General features: G+C 47.9%; 1 protein-coding gene across 1 annotated transcript in view; it reads right to left on the bottom strand.

The window, feature by feature from the left end:
- Positions 1-15,534: 15,534 nt before the first annotated feature.
- Positions 15,535-24,879, bottom strand: part of Fam174b (family with sequence similarity 174 member B) — a 37,131-nt gene continuing 27,786 nt past the window's right edge. Inside the window, exon 3 of the mRNA XM_021192457.2 lies at positions 15,535-17,048. Within this exon, the coding sequence (XP_021048116.2) occupies positions 17,045-17,048 (4 nt within the window). The 3' untranslated portion in view covers positions 15,535-17,044. The remainder of the gene's footprint in view (positions 17,049-24,879) is intronic.

The raw sequence follows: 24,879 nt of genomic DNA, 5'->3' as shown, positions 1-24,879 counted from the left end.
GTTTCTCTGTGTAGCCCTGGCTGTCCTGGAACTCACTCTGTAGACCAGGCTGGCCTCGAACTCAGAAATCTGCCTGCCTCTGCCTCCCAAGTGCTAGGATTAAAGGCGTGCGCCACCACCGCCCAGCTATGTGTTTCTTTCTTAAAGCTTATGTGTTCATATATGCCTGGCTTGTGATGGACACCTGATGCCCAAAGTGCCAATCTCAGCCTCACCTTAGAAAGATGGGACAAGTGGACTCACACTGATCACAGGAATGGGCTGATCAGGCTAAAACACAATCAAAGAGTAACACCGCTAAAACACAATCAAAGAGTAACACCGCAACAGTGTTACAATGTAAACAGAGAGAATCCAATTATTTAATCCCTTCCTAAAATGCAGAGATGAGAATTACTTCCTATCTTAGTAAAAAACAAAACCTGGTCTGACATACAGACAGACAGGACACTGGTTTTGCAAACTGTGCTTGAAACAGCTATAAATGAAGGGAATCTGGGTCGGTCAGGCTTTTTACTGAGCTGAAATGTGCCAAGAGTCTGTGAATACTTGAGTTCAGTGACTCATCACTGTGCGGTTGATACCGTCCTCAAGTGCCTCTTAAGATTCAAAGCAGTCACCAGATGAGCTAAAGTACTGAACCGCACCCAGGTAATGACCAGAGTCAATATTGTAAGAAGAAAAGCTAAACCTGAAACCATCCTAAGAATTATCACTTGAAATCCATTCCCACAAAGTAGAAGAAACAAATGTATCTGTAGCCAGAACTCGCTTAGGCAGGAAAGGGAAAGCCTCATTGGAGATCATGTGCTGCCTCCTGAGGGGAAGGTTACAAAATGTGCGTGTCACTGGGGCTTACTGACCCATTTGCTTCATGTTTAAGTTAGGGCGCGGACTTTTGCAAACTACCCATTGAGGAGTCCTGGAATATTAAAAATCCCCTCCATGTTGCAGAAAATGGCACTTGGATTTATTTTTTCAATTTGGATTTATGGAGGGGGGTTCAAAAAGTAAAGTCCATGAGATAACAAAATATTTTGCAGAAATATGGCAAGCTGGTACACTTACACACAGTAGTGAGTCTAAGTGAAAGTAATTGTAGCAAAGTGTACTTGCAAGTTCAATTTCCATTTTTTACAGTGCTTTGTAATGCAAAAGTGACCCAAAGTCTATTTTTTCAAGGACAAGTGGCACTGTCAAGTTTTGAGTGAAATTAAATTCTAATTTCTCTGCCAGATGTCCTGATAGTGAAGCCAACGCAGGATCCCTGTCTAAACCAAACCCTGCACACAGCAGGTGCAGTGCTTAACCAAATTCTGAGAAACACGTTCATGCTAAGACTTACGGGTAAAGGGGGCACGCAAAGAGACAGTTTTCAGAGGAAAAGGGCTCTCAAAAGCTTAAATCGCAAGTATCAGTTTGAGAATCAAGAATGTCGGTTTATGACACTTTTCACATCTTAGTAAATGAAGACTTTTCCATAGCTGAAATTCCTGGGAGAGAGAGAGAGGTGTAATCTCTTTTTCTCCTCAACCTTGAGGAGAAAAAAAATCCCACACCTGTAATCTCAGTGCTGTGTTGCTGCTATGGGCTCTCTGCCTCGTCCACCCTTACTATGAAGCTAGGTATGAGTGTACAGAGAAGGAAATGGAGGAAATTCACTCATGGAACACAACCGTCTAACACTCTTTTTTTTCCCCCTATACACTGTCCTCAACTCTTAATATAGACCCTGCACAGCCTGCTTTCTGTGTAGAACTTCCCCAGTCTTAGAGAGCTCCCAGCCCCAGCACTGTGGAGGTCAGCCTGTGCTTCCCAGATCTTAAGGTGGTCCGATGGTATCACAGTTTAGATACTGCTCGCTGGCAAGGTTCGGTAGACACAGATTCCGTGGCAACTGACAGCAGAAAGCACTAACTGAATGGGGAATAACTGAGTGGTGGTTTGCACTTGGCAAAGCATGGCGGCTGTTTTACTCCCTGACCCCACACCTTCCCCGCTGGACACACCCTGCGGCTTTCTTTGTTTTTGTTTTTGTTTTTGTTTTCGTGGGTTCTTTTAATAGTTTTCTAATGACCTGATCTGTATTCCTGAGTAAGAATATTAAAATGTAGCCTTCTACCAAAATTACAAGGAAAAACCTGACTCACAATGTTTTACAAAGCATTACAGGTACACCGCCGATGCCTGCAGCCCTCTACTATGATTGGCAAGACTGGTGCAGGATCTGCAGTTCTAAGAGCTAGAGTCAAATGCTTTGGACCCTATATATATCCCCAATCTCCTAAGTGGCTAGGGAACCCTGAGCCAAGCCTGTCACCCGAATTTGTACTATTTATATTTAGTATGATCTCCTGGCCGCTGGCAGGAAGGTGGCATGATAACTTTTTTTTTTCCATCTGAATGCATATTTCCATTTAAATGTTTCTGGAACGTGTTTTTCCACATGTTTTCTTGCTCCAGAGTTTCAACTTTGAATGAAGTCTAAATGTGGAGCTTATTTAAGGATAAGTCTCTGAGCCCCATGAACTCATTGATAAGCCTCACCTACTGACCGCCCAGCAGGCTTGCTGGACTGCTGGACAGGGGAAATTTGTGACTGGGCTCCAGGTCCTTCACTTCATACAGGTGCCTTGAGAGGGAGACTTCCCGGCCCAAGGGCTATCACTTGATTGATTTTTGTCGGGGGGTCGAGAAAGGGTTTTTCTGTGAAGCCTTGGCTGTCCTGGAACCTCCCTCCACAGCCCAGGCTGGCCTCCAGCCACCACCACCCAGCACATCACTTGACTTTTTAGTAGCTGGCTGAGGTGGACTTTCATAAACACTAATGAACTTAACCTCAACGTTAGGGTGCTTATGATTTGCAAACCACTGGAGAATCTTCTCAATCTTTGGAATCCCGGAGGCAATTGCATCTTTTCTTAAGCCAGATCTATTATGGAAAAACTTCGAGACACAGTCCTTCAGAGTTTCTTTTGTTAAGCTTCCATAGCGCTGGTTTTGTGTCTCCTAGCCATCAGAGTGAGCATGATAAGTCCTCGTGCTGAGCAGCACCAGGAACCCGGTCCTCTCCATCAGCAGGTACTTGCTGGCCTGCCAGGGAATGTTCTCCAATGAGGCAAAGGGATCCTAGCTCTTCTGCCCTATCCGTTATACAGGGTTTGTTGAACACGTGAGCCACATCTTTCGATTTTAGGTACACATTGTTTGGTACAGTCAGAGGGGACCAGGCTCAGTTGTATTTGGGCAAGTGTTTTCGCAGCTCCAAAGGAATGTCATCAGCACACTCAGTGGTATAAATGAGTTTAAAAGACTCCGGCTCTCTCGGGCCCTTGGTGGCCACTGTATCTGTTTCAGACCTGTGTCTTCCGGATGTTGGGAGTATGCCCAGTCTGTCCTGGCCTCAATAGGCGGCTGGCTACCTGTCTGGAAGCCAGCACATGGCCTCTGAGCAGGCGCAGAGTAGCAGGCTCAGTGGCTCTCCAAGTGGCACAGATACTGGGCCCCTCAGGCATCAGAGGTGGCTTTCTTGACCTTCGCAATGCTCTTCTGAAATGCTAGCTTTCTCCTTCCGGGCTTGAGCTAACGGAAGAATCTTGTCTGGTTTGGACACAGAAGTGTGGCACCTATGTCAGGAGGCCTGATGTGAACAGCCCCTTCTGAGGTAACCTCTGCCCAGTCACTCTCATGAGTGGCCTGCTGTCCTGGTTCTGTTAGGATTCCACCAGCTTCCTAACCACCATTTTCCTGTGCACCAATTAGTCTCCCACGCCGGGAAGCAGCCCTTTGACTGTTTAATGACTAACCCACGAGCAAAAGTCTAAAATTCCCCTTACACTTGAATTTCCCCAACACACATACACACACGCACACACACACACACACACGCACACGCACACGCACACGCACACACACACACACACACACACACACACACAGTCTGTTCCCATCCTTTTGGACTAGCCTCATAATTCTTCACCTCAACTTGAAAAGTTGGAACTTGTTAGGTTTTTATATTGCAGTTGAATGCTGCTCTTTCTCCCCTCTGCATCTATTTCTTCCTGGGGCCAGTTCTGGGTCACTGCTTGGCTAGTTTCCAAATGCTTTGCTGTATACGTTTTCTCTAGACAGTGAGTGACAGTGGCCCCACTTTCTCTAACCCAGACTGAACCCTCCCTCCGCTCATGGCCTCCACCCTAGAGCTTCCAAACATGCCTTTATGAACTAACCTTTCCACCTTCCCTGCCAAGTCCTGGTCTGTTCGGACTGAACCAATATGATGCATTGGAAACCCATTGGTGAAGCCGTTTTCCTTGTGGCTTGCTCCAGGCCCGTGTCACACATAGTGGGAAGGACTCTAAGGCAAGACTCCTCCTCACAAAAACCACCTGTCAAGGCAATTGGGCCCTGCAGGTGTACGGGCCTCCTCCAAGGTCTGAGATGCCTCTCCTTTCTCCTTAACCCCTGCCTGTAGGTTGGGGTGAAGGAAAGGAAAATCTGTAGTACTTTTTGAAGTCTTTTCTACTCGTCAAAAAAACCCAGCCAAACATCTGCATGGCAGGGGAGGGGTGAACTACCACCCCACCAGGTTAGGTGATCCTGCCTCAGATATCATGACTAGATTCTGAAAATCTAGTTCCTCAAAACAGAGTGGGTCTGTTCTCCACTCAAGTGCCTGCTGCTTTCCAAGGTGGATGATATACCCCAACAGGCCTTCGGGCCTCAGGTCCCTGGGATGGTATTTGGAGTCACATGTGTGACTCTTCACTCATGACATCTTGTCTGGTCCCCATGATTTTGATTTCAAGAAGTGTCATGGTATCTGAGAGTGCCAGGGACTCAAGTGGGGGGTGGGGCTGGGGGTGGGGCTGGGGGTGGGGTGGGCTCATTGGTGAGAGCAGGGCTGTGTGGCCCATGCTTGCGAGAATAGAGCCCAGAAAGGCAAGAAGTAGTGTTGAAACACAGTGTTGGAGGAAAGGCAAGATGGGGCCCTCAGACCACAACCACCAGGGCCTCCACAACCACCAGGGCCTCCTGGAAGTTTGATAGAATACTGTCTCTGGGACTGCACACACCTTGAAAGAGCATACGGCAGGGCAGGGAAGGCTCCTGTGGAGAGAGCTGAGGAGTCTTCATATGGTTTTGTGACCTTGTCATTGTGGAGGTGGGGGGCTTGCATTCTCCTGGAAGCCCCAGCTCCTCTCCCAGTAGCCTCTCATTCCCACTTTGTTGGCCATGTGACACAGCAGCCTCTTCACGAAGCTCCTGAGTGTCTACTCTTCTAGGCTCCCCAGACTGGGAAACACGACACAGATGCCCCTCCCCCTTAACTCCGGTGCAGTTGGTTGGGGTGACCATCCTGTTGGGGTCAACTACTCCAGCACAAACAGTGCTCCCTGGCGCCTTAAGGCTTTCAGACTCCTGAGGCTCTTGGTCGCTAGGCCAAAGATGCATTCATTCATTTAAAAGTTCACTGTGTTGTGAACCTAAAAAGATTTCTCTACCTGTGAACCCAAAACCATATTTCTCCCTGATGCATGAAGTTAATCACACACTCCTTCAGTCGGTGCACAGGTGAGTGGCTGCTGACCTACCTCATATCCTCCTCTTTGTATCAGAAGGGGAGTCCTAAGACCCGGGTACCCCAGGGAGTGTGAAGAGGGGCGCAGGCCCCCCGGGTACCCCAGGGAGCGTGAAGAGGGGCACAGGCCCCCCGGGTGAGTCTTGCTCATACCCCCAGTCCTGGTGACCCAGATGCGGAGAAAGTTTTCTTTCCTGGGGTGGAAACAGTTGGAATTCACATAAACTCTCTGAGCCCCAGTGTCCCCTGGGGCAGAATGAGGACACAGAACTCTGCAGCCTCTGTAGTGCCTATGTCTCAAACACCTACACTACAAATTCCCAGGCCGTCATAACTTCCCGGCGGGGTGCAGTCCTCAGGCAGACACTACAAGGTGGGCCTTTCTGCATTCAAGGACCTCATCCCAAGGAAAGCTACTAACATGTTAGAGGAGATCCAGCAGCCTTAGACACAATCCTGATACGTGGGAAGCGGCGGCCGAGAGGGCGCCCTGGCTCACTGGCAAGCCCCGAGATTCCCTGCTTGTTTACCAAAAACCTGATTATACATACCTGAATGATCATGTGCTGCGCACCTGAGTGATCACGCGCTGTCCGCCTGACACATAGTGTCATACAGCATATTGAGTCTATCAACGCGCACCCTGTCTGCGTGCATGGCTCGTGTACAGAGCGTGCTGAATGCTGATTGGATGATGAAGAGTGATGAGAGATGAGTGCAGAGGGTGGAGGGGGATAAATTGGGCGATATCCCCCATAATAGGGAATATAGAGCTGTAGAGAGAATAAAGGAAGCTGCAGCGGGAAGCTGCAGAAGCTGCTCAAACCCTACCTTGGCATACCTGTCGTTCCTTCCCAATCTCTGCCAGTCAGAGGCGGGGGCGCTCGACACTGATAGAATGTAGTCTCTGACCGGGAATATTGGATAGACACCTGGGCACAAACCAAACTGGATCCAAAGCTCACACGACAGCTGTTTCTGAGACAGGGTAAGGAGCATCAGGGACACCAGGGGGCTGTGATTGCTGAGAGAAATACAGGCGGTGGGGTTGATAGGTGGGTCATGAGCGAGAAGTTCCAGCCCCATCTCCTCTTCTCCTGCCTCATCTGACAGTTTCCACAGGGGCAGCAGGTGCCTCTCATGGGCCTCACCCAGTGTCAAAAGTATATTCACTGAGCTGCTTTCTGCCAGGGGAGATGGGAGAACAGGCTCAGAGTTGGTACGCTGTTCCATCTGGATGAGTGGGCTTGCGGGGAAGCCCATGTTCCCAGTTGTACAACAAACATTAAGGTGGATGACCATCCTACATATATTATACCTCCTTCATTTTTCAGACTAGAAATGTAAAAGGGGTGGGAAAGAAGAAAGAAGGCTATTTGGCAAGTGCTCTTCTTGGGAGCCATAACTCAGGACCTCATCCCTCTTAATCCTACAGGAGGCCTCTCTCAGCCTTAGCTTTTGGTGACATAGGATAGACCTGGCCCTCAAAGTACAGTTGGAAGGCTCCTATTTAAGTATTTATGGACATGGAAGAGCGCATGCTGTGTGAGGTGAGGAGGGAGGAGGAGGAAAAAGTTATATGGTCCAATACTCAAGAGGAAAAAAGATGCCAAGGAAAAATTACAAAAAACTCCAGAGGTCATTTGTTGAGGGGAAGCTGGTCACTCACTGCTCAGGCCCTGAAGCCTCATGTCTCCCTCCTAGCACTTTATCCTCTGTTGTCTCTGGCAAGGAAATCTTTGGTGTCTCTTCTCCACTTTTCCTGCCCACCACCACCCCAGGCCAAGTCGGTTCCATTGGAATGGCACCACCTGACCCAAGTGAGCATTCCATAAGTGTTTTTAAATGACGGGTGAGAGGAGGACAAAGGCATCAGAGGGAAAAGACACCCAGACACCACCAAGAATAACTGTTTTGCTTTCTTTATATACGATTCATTACCCAAAATTTGGTCAAAAAAAAATCTACTATGTAAAGTAGCTTCAAATGTTTTCTCCTGACTTCAAGCTGACTTCTATGTCACGAATCCAGAGAGCACCAGGACTCGATGGTGTCTACAATAGTGGTCACTACACAACTTCCAGCACAACGCTGGGACACACTGCCTGACTTCCTGTGGGAAGAAGATGGCAGAGCTGGTGTCATGGGTTGCTTTCCCCACTGCAAAGGCAGTCTTCTGAGAGTTCCTACAATAAGGAAAATAGAGATATATGCAAGAGGAAGATGCTTGGCCTGTGCAATATTCCTTCCAACCCAGCTTTGCTGCTCGGGCCTGAGCCCACTCTGCTCCTTCCCAAAGCAGGGCGTGAACTGCAGAGTCCTCTCTACCTCCCACTCCACTTTCCCTTTACCCAGGGCCCCCACTCTACCAAGCAGTATTCACTATCAACTTCAAACTCTTGCTTCACAGATGGAGAACTGCCTCAGAAGGACACACTCCTGCCCCTTACTTACCCAATGCTCTCTGCACCTCTGGAACCACTCTACGGACCTGGTTGAGATCACCAGCCATCCCTCTGCATATCTGGATCCTGGCCTTGGACAGAATCTAGTGCTTGGTAGGGACACAAAACTGTGCATAGCACCCAGGCCTTCAAAGGCGGGCATCTAACTGCTAGTTGGTGATCTGGGCAAACTCATTACCAAAACCTAGATTTCCTCCCTTGAAAGTAGACATGATAATACAATCACTACTTTATCCTGGCCGCCATACACAGTAACACTACTGATTGCCTGTGTCAAGAAGTACCTTAAAAGTCATTAACACATCCAGTTCACAATACCCAGGCAAGACAAACTCTTACTCTGTAACAGACAAGGAGGGGGGCTCACAGAGGTTAAGAGATGCATCTAAGGTCACAAAAGGTGGAAAGCTGTAGAGTCTGTCGAGTCTTACCCAGAAAGTCTGGCTTCACAGTCCCTGGCTCAGCTTACTGTGAAAAATGAATCTCTCTCTAACCCATGTAAAGTTCTTCCTGCATTGCCTGAAACACAGTAGAAGCTCAATAAATAGAGGCTAGCATATGCCAGGATGCAGGTGCCTGAGTGAAGCGGACACCCGTCATGACAGGGCTCTTGTATGGAGGCTCATTTCCCTCCAACTCCAGTAGCCTTAAATCTAGTGAATGCACTGTCTATCTGGATAGCCCAGCAGGCCCCCACACTGTGCCCAGAGGTCAGTGAACAACTGTATAACACATAACAGAGCAGAGCACATCTCAATTATTAACTGCCTTACAACCTCGCAACATGGGTCGCTCACTCCTCCCTGCCTTGTGAGAGCTGAGAATTTCAGTATCTCAGAAAAGTATCGGGTAGATGGGCAGTCGAGAGGAAGCCTTAATTCTTAGCAATATTCCATGCCCCTGGCTCAGCTTCCAAATGAAAAGGAGATTATTCCGTTTCATTAGCTGCTTTATGCGGTGCTTAGACTGTTCTTCACTTTCGTTTCCACAACATTTCCAGTAATTATGTCCCATGCACAGTGATTTCCGGCCAAAGTAAGGCGAGAAGAGGACTTGGTGCTTTACCGAGGCCTTGAGGGGAAGAGGAGGGAGAAGAACCTCCGATAATGGCATAGATGTCAAGGCAGGCAGAATCAGTAACATCCTCGAGCTCTTGTAACTGGGAGAAATGATCATCGTCGAGGAAAGCACCTAGTAGGCACAGCAATTCCAACACTCATCCGCACACCCTCGATAGGGGGAAAGAAGACACCGACAAGCCCCACAAGCCGGACCCCTCCAGGCAAAAAGCAAAAAGCACAGGCGCCATGTGGCCTAATTAAAGTCACCACAACAGGTTTACATCTTGGTGAGTGCAAAGCCAAAATAAGCACAGCCGAGACGTGAAAGAGCAGGAAAAAATACATTGCCAGTATCAAGTCATGTGCAGGCATGATTCCGAAAGTCACACCTTCCCCAAACAGAGGAAGCATAGGATTTTATTGTGGAGGGGCAATATATATATATTTATATTCATGTAGGGGTCAGCCCATTCATGAGTGTGCTTAGTTTAAAAGTTAAATTCTCAAAAAGAGCAGACAAACATTTGGAGGAATGCTTAGCTCAAAGTCATGGAGTACTTCTGGTAGATCTGTAAAAAATTAAAATGATAGACAGGGATGTCTCTGGGCATGCTCAGTTTGTACCATAAAGTTTTGTTGGGTTTTTGTTTTTTTTGTTGTTTTTGTTTTGTTTTTTCAATAGGTCTCAGACCTTCACACAACTGACATCGTGATGGGAGTGCCCTTCCTTCAGGTCATAAAACCCAGCACACAGGCAGCAATAACACATGCCAAGGACAAAAACCCATTTTATCCAAGTGCATAGTTGTCGAAAAGTCTCTAGATGTCTCTAGCCTTGCTCTTTTGCCTTCTGGCCAGCTGTTCTTGCTAAGTGGGGATATGGTTTTGTTTTTGAAAACTTTACCCCGAGAAAGGCAGAGGGCTACACTGGGGTCCTGCTGGCCAGCTAATGAAGACTTTTCCACTGCTTAAAACCTGTGTCCAAAGAGTCTTCTCTGGTGGATACCCTACATTAAAGCACTTTGTTTTGATCTTACCTTTTAAAATTATATCATTTCCCACTTCTGTTTCCTTCATCCAACCCCTTTTATGTATTTTCCTCCTCAAAACTCATAGCCTCTTTTCAATTGTGTGTATACATGTGTGTATACATACCTACGTATACCTTCTCAGTTCATATAATGTTACCTGTAGGTATATGATTTCAGTGCTGAATTGAATGAACAACTGAGGAAGTTCTTCCTAATCGTGGCATACCTTAGTTGCCTGCAATCCTTCGTCTAGGGTTGGGGCCCCGTAAGATGTCAGCCGTCCATTGTTGTCATCCTTGTCCAGGTGTTGTTTAGGCACATGTGCCGATGAAACTTCATGAGTGTAGCTTCTTTACTGTTTCGAGGAGGCCCAGTCTCATGGTAACTCCCTGACTCTGTGGCTCTCACAGTCTTCCAATGTCCTATCCCATAAGGCTCCGTGGGCTTTAGACGCATGCAGGAGTTTGTCATAGGTCTACCAGTTGGAGCTGGGCTCTGCACCATCTCTTCTCTGCATTCTGACCAGTTGTGATTTTCTGTAATGATCTGTTGCAAAGAGACATTTCCTAGACAAAGACCAAGAGCTACGCTTATCTGTGGGGGCAAGTATAAATATTTAGAAGGTAGCTGGGGTTATGCTGGCTTGGTGATGGTTGTAGCTCTTCAATCCAAGGTCCGTGACTTATCTAAGCCCATGTAAGTTAGCTAAGTTTCCCATACCAGTCACGATTTCCCTCTTGCTAAGACCAAGTAGAGAACGTTTGCTTACCATCAAGGCATTCATGGCACTGTTACATCTTTAAGGTTATGACACCACACTAGTCATTGTTGTAGTTTATAAGCAACAATAGCCAGGTAGGACCATTGACTGCTTCCCTTCCTTGGAAAAGTGTATGCTTGGTCCTTTCAGGTCAGATTCCCCAGTCCAGGCCTTCTGGGTCCTGTGTCTGAAGTTCACGGTATCTTTAGCAATAGAGGCTTACCTTCTACCCCTAGGGAAAACCAGCAATGTTTTGTGAGTCTCTTAGGGAGCCCTGGCCAAAGACTCAAAAGGGGGAGGGGGAGGGCTCTCATGCAAACTGTTGGTGTTCCTGTTAGACTGTGGACTTGGGGGAAGCATCTGAAGGTATTAACCAGCCCCAAAGGTGCTTGGCTTGCTTAGTCATTAACACCATGATGAGATCAGAAATAAAAGGGAACTTTTGCAAGAGCTCCTGTGGAGAACAGCCCCAGCATACTCCTGAACCCAGCTTGGGGCAACCGGAAATGGTACTGCAAAGCCCCGGGTGCCCTGGGAGAATTTAGAAAGGCAAGGTCAAGGGAACTATTTGCCCAGAGCACAGTCCAAGTCAGGACGCTGTCCACCCAGCTATTCCTAATTATTGCTGTGTACAAGGCCTGGCCCAATACCGCACTATAGATGGAGCATACCACTCAATTAACCTTCTACCTCCTATATACTCTAGACCATATACAGCTGGGGTAAAATTACATAGAAGTGACACCTCTGCACACAGCTCAGGCAGGGGGAAGTGACTAGAGTCTAAGGTGAGGATCTAATGACTTTGCCAATACTGCCACTTTCCACAAAGGACTGCCAACAGGCTGTCTTATACAGATCTCCTGTGGGCAGTCAGAGCTGTTCTGAGTCACATAGTGACAGACACGGTATGCTCACAAAACAAAGTTCCCCAACCATTTAGACATGCAAGCGTTCCTAAGGAGAATAATCCCGGCATACCCCTAAGCCCAGCTTGGTGCAACCAGACCGGGCACTCCAAAGACCTAGGCACCCTGGTAGAATTCATAAAGGCAAGGCCAAGAGTTCCCGGGCACACAGACTCTTTGTCCAGCAAACAGACTCTTTTACTCATTGGGGAGCTACCACCTTAGTAGGGTGCCTCTTGGGATATGTGACCTTAATTCCCATCAGCCCAGAGCTCAGGCATCCTCCACCATGCCAAATGGTCCTAAAAAGCTCTTAAGGTCCTAAAAAAGTGTCTCCCATCTCTCCACTCCAAGTAAACATGTAAGAGAGGCTAAGAGGCTCGTGGTCTAAGACCTACCCCTTACAAACCTGTGAGCCGGCATGATAACTGACTTTCCTAGTCAGTTCCCATGAAGGCAAAGGATTGCCAACTCCATTACCTGGTGCTGGGACTCAGAGCATGTTCAAATATCAGACATGCAGTTAGTTGATTTTTCTGAGGGAGAGCAATGGAGGAGGCTACAGTTGAGAAGAGACAGACCCTGGTCTATGGAAATGATCACACAACCCCAGAGCATATTCCAGAGCTAATACCCACCTAAAAGACTGGCTGAGAACTGAGTAAGAAATTATATGCCAAGGCTCCAGGCACATGAAGGACCTCAAAAGTTAATAATAGTGGTGACCATTCCCAGACACCTATAGCTCATACCCCAATTCTTTTCTTCTTTTTATTTTTCTTTTTTTTTTTTTTGTCCCTGCCTGGGCTAAGTCCAAGCCTGGGTCCTTCTCCCACACTTCATGCCTCACCAGTCACCTCTAGACCCTTCTTCCCAGGTCCAATGACCTGTTCTTGACTCTGTGGTTCACTCTGCCTTTCTCAAACATGAGCCTGTGCTGCACTGTGGCCACATCCCCCCCTGTGTGGGGTCTCACTGCCCTTCTTGATGACTTTGTGTCTGGTGAGGTATGTGGGACTGTGGAAGCTGTAAGCACTCTCTAACACCTGAAGCTTCTGAAGCTGGGGGGGGGGGAGCCTGGGGGTGACTCTAATAGCTGAAAAAGACTTTCGGGGTGGAAGCTACAAGGTTTTGTCTGTCAGAGAGATACTTGTCCCTGAGCAACACTAAACTAGATCTAATCTTTAAATGATCACAAGGGCTAGTGGCGAAAGTTTGCCCTGTTTCTGTGAGCGGCACAGAACTACACAGGCTTCTCTGTCGTTTGCTTCTTCCCTGCCACCCAGCTGGCTTCTTGCAAACTTAACAGCTCACAATGGTCTTACCTACTCACATCTCAGGTGTCAGACCAGTCAAATGTTTAAATTAGAGGCTTTGCCAATGGATACATTGTGGCCTCTCCATAGTATTAAAACCAGTCCATCTCCAGGAAGGTGGAACATACTGACAGAAACATCTATAGCCCACTGAGCCTAACGATAGCAAGAAACTCTGAGCAGTTACCAAGGGGGGAAAAAACACTCTGCAGACCTTATACTCAGGCCACAGTGCAGGTAATGGCTCCAGCAACTGCCTGAAATTCGGATGTTATTTGGTTCCCAATGAGAACAGGAAATACAGTGATCTCACCAAGTTGTTTGCTGTGCACTTCACACAGAGTCCCCAAGAATTTTCCTTAAGTCTCAGAAGAGTTCTACCATGGGTGGGCTCGAAACAAGCACTGGCTCCCACCTGTGGTGGGGGGGGGGGCACTAGCAGGCTTTACGGGAGCGGATCTGTGCTTCTGCAAAGCAGATAGAGCCGTCCATCGTGACTGTTGCCACGGTCTTCATCGAGGCTGAGCCATAATGCTGTTGTTCTAGCCTAGTCCATCCCCTCTCCCAGAGCTAACAGGACTAAGGAGCCAATCAAATCTCCTGACGTTACTTTGGTAGTAAAAACCTCATCAGCAACTTAGGGCATGTGTTCACCCACCCTGTAGAAATGTCTCTTCTGGTTATTTCCCCATTCCATTTGAAAAGTCCCTACAGCCAGCATTTTGCTGAAAGGGGCAGGGAAAGGCACACATTATAGTCTTAAGACTTCCATAGGGGCTCCCACAACCTTAGAAAGTACCGTTTTGAGAGATTTCCCCTTTTGCCTGCTGTGTCAGCACTTTTGGTGGGAAATGCAGGCAAGAGGGAGACAGGCTTGGGGAGCCATGGACCGCCTATCTCTTCCTCCTAGACTCTGGTAGCTCTTATGGAACACATGGGGGGAAGAAAGGCTTTCTTTGTGAAGAGGAGGCCAGGATTTAGATGGACCAGCCACATATGAACCCCTAAAACCAAAAAACAAGCTACACTCATAGCCAGCCCTCCACCGAAAGGGGCACCGCTGGATTGAGGGTACCTCTTTCCTCCATGGGCTGGCTCATCCCTGGGTGTCGGGAGGAACAAGACTAGCAGTTAAGTGCTAGACTACAAGATCAGTGAACCACTGGGAGAGTCGGGCAGACCACACCCATCAATCAAGTTCTTGGCGACATCAAATGCTACGTGTTCGAGTGAATGTAAGTAAGCCTGCCCCACACACACACATATCTTTCTCTCTCTCTCTGGCTTTTATCCACCCAGGGATTAATCCAGCCTCTATGTGTTTAACTCACATTTTGGGGGTGCTTTTCTGTTTGCTGAGACAAAGTCTTGCTCTGTATCCTGGGCTGGCCTCTCCAGTGCTGGGATGACAGGTGTGTGCCATCACATCTGGCTGTCACTGAAATCTTATACTGAAACAGGTATGAGGCAAGGATAAGCAGCTTTGACATGATGGGCTCTATATCCTCTGGACACCTCAAGAGTCTCCAAATAAATGGGGGGCTCAATGCTTCCCAACCAGAAACAGTTTCTAAAACAAGAACAAATGCAGCGGGGGAGGGGGAGTGGGGACAGGCATGGGGGGGGATGGAGGGCTGGCATGGGAGTGATGGGGGGCAGGACTGGGCCTGTTTCCCCAGTCCCATTCCATTCATATGCCTCTTTCTAAATCACAAGGTCACAGACAACCCGCTCCCCAGAAGCCCCTGCTCACCCCCCATAAGCTGTTCCTAAGGTAAACATGTGTTCATGTTCTTATCCACAGTGAGTCATCTCACATGTTCCATCAGAAAATATCCAAACCCAGCACACTCGTGACTCAATCTAAAGGTTATTTTTTGTTTGCTTTAAGGATCTTTATTTAAGTGCCAGTGGTGTTGAAGTTTCATCAAGGATTTGGAAGGTCCCTGTCCCAGCACTCCTGCCAGTCAGTGATGAGTGGCTGGCAGCCAGGTCCGTGGTGCTCATACATAAGGCAGGAGAATAGAGAATCCAGCTTTTCCAGATGGTTCAGCTGCAGTTCTGGGACACCCCCCCCCCCGAGTCCTGGCTCCAAGGCTGAGAGGATGTACAGCTTCGAGGTGGCCAGCTTCCTGGAGTCACCACCGTACTTCAGTACATGGAGAGAGGAGAGAGAGTCACCCACTCCGTTTCGCAACCCACCCCTCTGGCTAATGGCAGAAGGATGAGAGAAGCCAGCTGATCCCAGGAGCACAGCACACCTCACATGCTGGCTGAGGGCTGAAAGAACTGGTGCCCAGTCAGGCTCCAGAGCCAGGGTGGACCTTCCCACCTACTGCCATCACCACAATCGCAGTCAGGAACTGGAGAGCCTGACAATGGCGGAGCTGGCCAAGGTACGAGTTTTCATCCAAAGCAATGGAGCATGGCATTAGACAGGCAAATACACAAACCCTAGGACAAAGATGAAAGGAACTGAGATAACAGGGGTCACCTTCCCGGACGCGACGCACTCCCAGGGTCCCAAAGGCACTGCTATTAGATTTGCACAGAAGCATTCCTGCTACAGCAATATGGGAGAAGGCCAAGTGGGAGGCCTCCATTAACCTGAGCAGTTAGTCCAGGGCCTGTTTCCTCAGGGCTTCCCTGGGTACCCAGCTCCCAGGGTAGGTGCCCACCTGAACTCCTCATAAACAGCGGTGGGCCCTGGAGCGTTTCCAGTCTGGTTCAGTCCAACCTAGCCTGGACTAACTTCCAACAGAGTTCCTAACCGTGTCCTCGTCCTCTTCCTCCACCTCCTCTTCTTCTTCCATTCATTTGCCACAGTGATTTCTTAGCATTTCATTCCTAAGACAGACACCACAGCACTGAGGCAGAACAAATGTTTTTACAGCACACAAGAAAATCGCCGAACACTTTCCATTCCCACGAGAAGAAAAATTATCTGATAGGTGTACACACCCATCCACACCCTCACCCATGTGGTCTGATCCCTGATCATTTGAAATTCTTCTGGGGCCTACTGTGGGGAACCTCTTAGACAAGGTAGATTGGGTAGGGAACTTATACATCCATTCTGAAATATATAATTCTTCCCTAAATAAAGCTAGACCTGAAGAAGCTGAAATGATTTGGGAGAACAAAAATGTCAGGATTCTCCCAGGTACTTCTGAAGGGTTCTTTAGGCCTCTGAGGTGTGTGTGTGTGTGTGTGTGTGTGTGTGTGTGTGTGTGTNTGTGTGTGTGTGTGTGTGTGTGTGTGTGTGTGTGTGTGTGTGTGCAAGCATACACATATAGAGAGGCCAAAAATGAAGTTTGGCCATTATGCTTCTGGAGCCAACCCACTTTTCTGTGACCAGATGTCTTAATTGGCACTCGCTCATTAGGCAAGACTGCCTGAAGAATCAACCCCAGGGATCTACCCGCCTCTCGTGCTGAGATTCCAGGTGTGGGCCACCATACTAGTTTTGCTTTAACGTGAGCACTAGGGACCAAACTCGTGCCCCCTGCTTGTGAGGTGATCAGGTTGTCACCCCATAAGCTATCTCCCCAGCCCAGCTTTTTAAAACTCTTGATCTCCCAACTGTAGCTTTACTAATATCTACAGTTGTTCTAGAAAATTCTTTGAAATCGATGTTCCCATCTTCATCTCTTAGGAAGGCAGAAAACCCCTCAAGACAGGGGTGGAAAAAGCATTTCAAAGGGGCATCTGAGGGCAGCCAAGGTGACTCTCCTCTGGCAGCTGAGAACAAGTGTGACGGTGACATTCCAGGCAGATGCTGGACATGGAGGGTGAAGCCAGAGTTCCATAAATAACATTGGTTTGATTTTCAACACCTCAGGTGAGAGACGGTGCCCAGACCTTGACAACCCGGGCTGCAGCTGACCAGCTTCCCACAGGACGCTGACAAGCCAGGGAAGTTTTACCTGAAAGAGAAGGAAGGAGGAGAATTGTCACTTCTGCACTGAAGCCATCGGACCCCGCCCTGGCAGTTTCCACCCCATAGGCCGGCCACACTGTCACACTCTGTCCCCTTTCCCATTCCTGCTGTGTGAGCAGTCTTGTTCATTGTCATCGTGGTCTCTACAGTCCTTGCCACTCAACCTAGGAGCTTTTGAAAAACATGCTGTCTGAAAGGTACATTCCACTCTTCAAGTAACTGTCCTTTGGCTTGCACACAAGACTTCCAGGATCCCTCCCTCCATACACAGCCCCCGCGTCTCTTAGAACACATGCTCTTTTCCCCTCAAGTCCCTCTTTCCTAGTCCTTCTACAGGTTTTCAGGTCAAAGCATCCAAAGGTAACTATTTTAAACCCTGTAGACCCTGCAGTCTCCGAGTCAACTATGAACCCTGTTGTCATGACAAAAACAAAAAAAAAAAAAAACAGCCAGACACAGCAGGGAATGTCTGAGGACGACTGTGCTCAAACTTTATGTACGGGCACTGAAATCTGAACTGCCATCAACTTTTATGCGTCCTGAACTATCCTTTTGGTTCTCTTTTCAAACATTAAAATGCAGAGGTCAGGGTTAGGCACACTGGCACAGACCTGCAATCCCAGCAGCTGGGAGGGGAGGGCAAGAAGACCGAGTGTGAGTGAAGACCAAGCGTGAGTGAAGCCCGGGCTGAGCAGTTGAGACCGGGGCGTCCGTAAACCAAAGGTAGGACTCGCACTCGGCTTTCAAGCTACTGTTACAGTCTGGGAGCCATAGCGTCTCCCCTTCCGCCCACTGAATTGGCCGGATTGGTGCTGCCGTGAGGTAGCAGAATCTTTCAGAGGTGAGGCCTGGTAGAAGGCCTCCAGGTCACTAGTGGGCATTATAGGACTCCAATCTCCCCCTCCCTTTTGTTCCCCGGCTCACAACGTGGAGAGAGGGAGGTTCTGTTCTATTACCTGCTGAGGTGGGTTGCCTTCCCATAGCAAGGCAAACCAACAGGGACCGAAACCTCCGATCCTGAGAGCCACAATAAACCTTTAAGTTGTCTTGGGTGTTTCGTTATAGCAATTTAAACCTGGTGAGTGCACTGGCCATAGTTTGATGAGTTGGGTCTATGTAAGCATATTACCGCTGACTGTCTCCTGCTAAGACTGGCTGCACAGGCAGGATCTATGTATGAGCCTACTCATCTAGAACTCCAGCTCTAACACAGGACTGACAACACCAGGGGTACAATAGAGATTTTTACCATGGGTGAAAAGTTACAGCTGCATTGTCGGAGCTTAGGAGGAGGCAAGGGACAGACCCGTTAAGGCTACCTCCTCTATTAATATTGGGTTGTGGACTTTACATAATCATACTTGAAAAACCAAAACATGTTTAAGGACTGCTGATGACGTCAAAGAGCAAAGAATGGGAGCCAATCTCCACAGCTACACCAAAACAAAATGTCCACAAATGACAGCGGCCTGTGGACCCCAGGAAGAGCTGATGGATGAAAACCATCACAGCACAGGGATACACTCTGAACAACCAACCTGTGGCACCGTCGCCTGCCTGGGTGTTTAAGTTCAGTTGCCCGGGTGACCCCCTCATCTCACAAGTGTCACAGAAGCACAGGGAACCTCTGGAAGGTCCTATACCTTTATCCCTTGTTTATGCCCAACCCCGATAACTGTAGGACTAGACAGGCACAGGTATACACAGGAGTGCTGCAGAGCAGGGGGGACCTGAGCACCCCATCTGCTTTCACAGCAAAGCTAAACCCTGGGGAACATGAGGCGGGCCACAAGATATTGCCACCAGAAAGTTATTTAACCTCCAGTTAAGAAGCACCCAGAGTCCAGACCTCAACCTAGATGAGGGGGTCAGCTCTGCTTCCACTTCAAACTGACTCTACATCGGCCTGACTGTTCAAGATTAAAGTAGGCGCAGTCTCCTATGCCATGTTGATGCCACTGGTGTCTAGTATTCCTACGGGAAGTTCTAACCACAAAAGAGGGGCATGCAAGCCTGCTGAGAAAGCCGGCCCACATCCTGGAGGGGCCACACTGTTTGCACACACATCTCAGCAGGATGAGGGGCTGGCAGGGACAGCAGCAGCTGGGTGTCTTGGTTGCTTTTCCCAGCAGCTGGGTACCTTGGGCTGCACTCCACACAGCTGCCGGGCTGCCTGCCTTACAAGCAGAAAGAAATGTTCGCGTGTGCCTGTCCTCCAGGGATGCCTCGAGGGAACAAAAGTCTCCCGTGATAAACTAGGGGTTTGCATAGACCCAAAACGCTGACTGCAACTGTGCACCGAGCCAACCAAGCTCAAAACACAAGTGAAATCCAAATGCCTCCCCAAATCTGGAACCATTCCAAAACTCCAGGGCTCTCTGCACTCCCTGCAGTTGTTTTCCCCAAACCAAAGCATCCCAGCTGTTAAGAAACAGAAGGCTGTTGAGCTGGGGGCAGAGCTCAGCAGCAGAGGGCGTGGCCAGCATGCCTGAGGTCCTAGGTTTGACACCCAGCATTGTGGTTGGGGGTGCTGTACACAAAAGCCTTTCTGACCTGTGACGTCTCCTCTATCTGACTGGAAACCAGCCTGGCCGACACGCATGGGTTCCAACTCACGAGGTGTGATCAGAAAGTTACACATCCAATAAGAGACCGATATTGGACCCACCACACTACCCTGGGGCCAAGCTCAAAGTTCCTCTTTCCACTCTGTCATAAACTAACCCAAAGCCAGGAATAATTCACATCCAAGTTCAATTTGTGTGCTTCCTGGGGGAAGCCAGAAACATTTGGAGGACAGGAAAACCTAGACTCTGTGAACAGGTTATCAGTGTGCAGACAAGTCCTCAAAAAACATGCAGAAATAAAAGGTGACCTTAAGACCTTCATTCTTTCATACTTATTGACAAAAAAAAAAAAAAAAAAAAAAAAAAAAACAAGCTGATCACAATATGGAATTCGGGGGAGAAAGTGCCATACATCGGCCTTTGTAACTTAGGCCTATTTCGACAGAGAAAGCAATGGCCCACAGACGTGTACTCTCTCTAGTGGCTACTGCTAAGCAGTGAGATGACAGAGACGCCAGCGATCTCAGCCCCATCCCCACCCCCACCCCAACCCTGCTTTCTCATCTCTAGTTCCTATACACCTGTACATTAGGGAAAGCGGCTGAGCCTCGCAGCAGTCAGTCTTCTCTGGACTGGACTGGCCTTGTCTAACTGACTCGCTCCAAGTTCACTCATCTCCTCATTTCAACCACAAACAGCAGGAGCTTCCCGCGGGGAGCTCCCAGAAGTTCAGTTCTTCCGGGACACTGAGGGGAGGTGGGGCAAGCAGGGTCTGGCAGTCGTCCTGAGTGTCTGCAGGAGGCTCTGACACAGGCTACCACAGAACAAATGCTGATTCCAGCTGGGGAGGCTGACAACAACAGAAGGGGCTATGCACTCAAGCAGCAGGAATGGAATGTGCACAAAGAAAGCTGGGGGACCAGATACAGACACCAACTGAAAAGCGATCATCACCAAGGCTGTCAGAGAGGCTTGAGGATGAGCCCATGCGCAGAAGTGAAACTTCCTGCAACACTGAGCAAGGGGAAAGGGGGGGAAAGATAGTATTAAAAATACAAGAGAGGGGTGCTAGAGAGATGGCTCAATGGTTAAGAGCACTGACTGCTCTTCCAGAGGTCCTGAGTTCTATTCCCAGCAACCACATGGTGGCTCACAACCATCTGTAATGGGATCCAATGCCCTCTTCTGGTGTGTCTGATGACAGCTACAGTGTACTCACATACATAAAATAAATATTTTTTAAAAATACAAGAGAGGGAGACACGGTGGCACACATCAAGGGACTAAGTCATCCCAGCATTTGGGAGGAAGAGACACAGGTGGGTCTCTGCAAGTTCAAGGCCAGCCTAGTCTACATAAGTTCCAGGCCAGCCAGGACTATACAAAGACCCTCTCTTTCAAAGAGGAAAAGAAAGACCATAGCTACTCACATTACAAATGTTTACAAGATTTAAAAAAAAAAAAAAAAGATGTTGGAAACAACTACATGACAAAAGGGAATAGAAAAAATGCCCTAAAACTACTTCTGATCAAAACTGACCCAGGAAGAAGTAAAGACTGAATATTCTAAAAACACTTCAAGGAAATGAATGTCACTGACCCTAAAACCTCCACACAGACTGCTCGGGTCCAGCCAGTTTTTTGATATGCTCTACTAAACACTTAGAAAACAAATGATCCCAATCTGATCCAAACTAGTCCAGAGAAGGAAAATAAGGAAGGAAGCAAGCCCTACTCGTTTTATGAGGCCAGCATAACTTTTAACAAAGCCTGACAGACTAATAATGAGACAGAAAAAACAAACAGCCAGTCACCACTCCCTAGAGAGAAGGAGAGCCTTGTGTAAGTCAGTTCACACAGAGAGATAACAAGTGACCAAGCTCTCTCCCTCTCCAGAATCCTGAACTGGAGAAATATTAGAAATTTAATAAGTACAGATTTACCACCTTAATAGGTTAAAGGAGACGGTATGCCCTGACTAACAGCTAGGGAAAGAAAGAAAATTCAAAGGTAACAGACACTCAGAGATGGAGGGGAAACTCCATACAGCAAAACCCACCAGCCAACTCCACTTGATGGTCAGATATTGACCAGAAGTTAAGATAACAAGGCTGCTGCCATCCCTTCTGATCAATAAACAGAGGCAAGAAGAAAGCTGACTGGGCCTGGTGATCTCAAAGCTGACCCCCAGTGACACACCTCCTCCAGCAAGGTCACACCTCCTCAATCTTCCCAAACAGTTCCACCAATTGGGGACCAAATATTCACATATACGAATGTATCGGGGCCATCCATGCTCATTCAAACCAAACAGACTCACATAATAGAGTTAGAGACCTGACTCCTGCAAGTTGCCAAACCACCTCCACATACATGCCACAGTATGTATGATATATGCTCATACACACACATACATGTGTACACACCTACACAAATAATGTTTAAATGGAATAAGGCTACCAGAGATAAAGTCACAAATAAAGTGACCATAGTTTATATAGGAACCTGGTTTTGAAGTTGTCCCCAAAGTGACAACAGAGAAGAGCCAGGCTGCCGAAGAGAAGTCACTCAGCATGAAGACTGAGCCTGTGGGACTCAGGCTTACTATTGCCGATAGCTCAGAGTACAGGATTAATACAAGTGGGTTTTCTGGGTCCTGAGTTTCTGCCTAGACTAGAAAAAATGAAGAACACCAAGGGACTAGAGGGAGCAAACCCAGATCCTATACCAATGCCAAGGGGCCCTGTGCCATAGCTGTGCCACACATGGGGGCGGGGGGATGCCTGTGAAATGCCACTGCATGGGTTCCTGGTTTCTCTCATCCATCCTTGGTTCTCACTCTTGCGTCAAGGCCATGGAGAGAACTTGGCCTTTCAGAAACCAGAAGTATTTCTAGCACTTGAAGAGCTCCCAAGTGGCTCACTTCATCCGCCGCTTTCTGTGCTTGGTAAGTTTCAGAGCTAGCAGCCATGCCAACTCAGGACTGACAATCAGCCCAAAAAGGAAACGTGTTCCAGTTTGAAGGACTGAAACAAGTGTGGAAGTCTTTCCAGCTACATTGCACTGGCGTTCAGACCGTCAGAGAACACATCCCCTTCCCATCTTATGTTCTAGACAAAATAAAAAATTAAAAATTAAAAAATTTAAAAAAAAAAACCCAACCACCTGCTTCTGCCTCCTGAGTACTGGAACAAGAAGCCTGAGCTTCTACACCCAGATTAGGGACTTTTCTTATTTAATCACAAGTAAAATAGAATAAAAAACAGACCATCCTACCATGTCTCTCACAGAATCAGTTTGGTCACCCAGTGTATTTACTGGCTGCTTTCTCTTACTTGTGATAATAAGAAAACATTTAACAAAAGCAACTGTGCTGGCCAGTGTTACGTCACCTTGACACAAGCTAGAGTCATCTGGGAAGAGGGGACTCTCTGTTGAGGAGATGCCCACACCAAACCAGCCTTTGCCTGCAGCACATTCCTCCTGAACGGTCATTGATGATCGATACAGTAGGACCCAGCTCACTGCAGAAAGTGTCACCTCTGGGCTGGTGGTTGCCTGCAGCACATCCTCCTGAATGGTCATTGATAATCGATACAGTAGGGCCCAGCTCACTGCAGAAAGTGTCACCTCTAGGCTGGTGGTCTTGGGTACTATAAGAAAGCAGGCTAAGCAATCCATAGGGAGCAAGCCATGGAGCAACATCCCTCCATGGTTTCTGCTTTAGTTCCTGCCCCGGCTTCCCTAAATAATGAGCCATGTGTTGTGAAGTGAAGGAAACCCTTTCCTCCTCTGGGTTGTTTGATCACAGCAATAGAAACCCTGGCTGAGACAGTGACCTAAGGAAGAAAGAGTTGCTTTGGTTCACAGTTTGGGGGTACAGTCCATCATGGCAGAGACAGCATAGCAGTAGGACCATAAGGCAGCTGGTCCCGGTCAGGAGGCAAAGAGAGGCGAATGCTGGCTCTCAGTGCCCTTTCCCTTTGTCTCCAGTCCAGCAGCCCTTACCCACAAGATGATGCTGAGCACATCTATGGAAGGTCTTCTCTTGTAATCCAACCTAGAAACTCACTCACAGACTGGATAAGAGATTTGTGTCCTAGATGATTCTAGATCTTGTCCAGGTAATGATCAATAGGAACAATCACACCTAGTATGAACAAGATTCTAGTTGTGTCTCTAAATCAAGAGAGTACAGGAGCTGGCATGATGGCTCAGTGGGTACAAGCAGTGGCTGCCAACCCTGACACACTCAGTTTGATTCCCAGGATCCACATGGTAGAAGGAGGGAATCAACTCCAGGAAGTTGTTCTCTGCCTCCAAATACACACAGTGGCATGTGCCTGTGTGCAGGCGCACATACATGCATGCATACATGTGTGTGTGTATGTATACACAGAGAAAGAGAGACACACACACACATCAGTAATACAACTGATCCACTCCATAAGGTTCTGTGTCGCATAATGTGCCACGGGCCTGCAGGAGGACACAGACTCTTTTTACTGTGAATAATAACAAAAGCACAGTACGGTGGTGCACATGTATATGTCCAACACTCCAGAGACAGAGGCAAGAGAAGTGCCATGAGTTTGTACACAGGAAAGTCCTGACCAGCCCAGGTTATAAGACCCTTCCTCAAACAAACAAACAAATAATAAATAAGTAATTATGAGGACTGCAAGACAGCCTGGTAAAGGAGCTTGCTATGCAAGTCTGGTGACCTGAGTTTGACCCATAAAACCCATGTAAGATATACTGAGAAACCAAACTCTACAAGATTGTCCTCTGACCTCCATGCTCATGTACTATTGACACATGTATACACATATGCACATACGCGCGCGCGCACACACACACACACACATTTTGAAGTAGAAAATGGGAATACCTTTTAAAATGACATAATTTTCTCATGCTATATTTTGTGTCTATGTACCAAATGTGAAACAAAGTGACTTAGTGATAAAACCAATACAATCACTAATGATGCTATGCAGGCATCACTTTGTGATATAACTGAAAATTGCTCGTTGATATTTCTATATTCGATGTCTAGCTGTTCTTTATAAAATCAAGTGTGCCAGGTGCGGTGACACACACCTTAAATACCGGAACCTGGGAGGCAGGCACAGGAGGATCTCTGAGTTCAAAGCCATCCTGGTCTACAAAGCAAGCTCCAGGACAGCCAGGGTTACAGAGAACTGCCACACACACACACACACACACACACACACACACACACACACA

Source organism: Mus pahari, chromosome 1 (genome assembly GCF_900095145.1).
Source record: "Mus pahari chromosome 1, PAHARI_EIJ_v1.1, whole genome shotgun sequence".
Taxonomy (NCBI): Eukaryota; Metazoa; Chordata; class Mammalia; order Rodentia; family Muridae; genus Mus; species Mus pahari.
The sequence above is the reverse complement of the archived record's forward strand: the minus strand, read 5'-3'. Positions and strand labels throughout refer to the sequence as shown.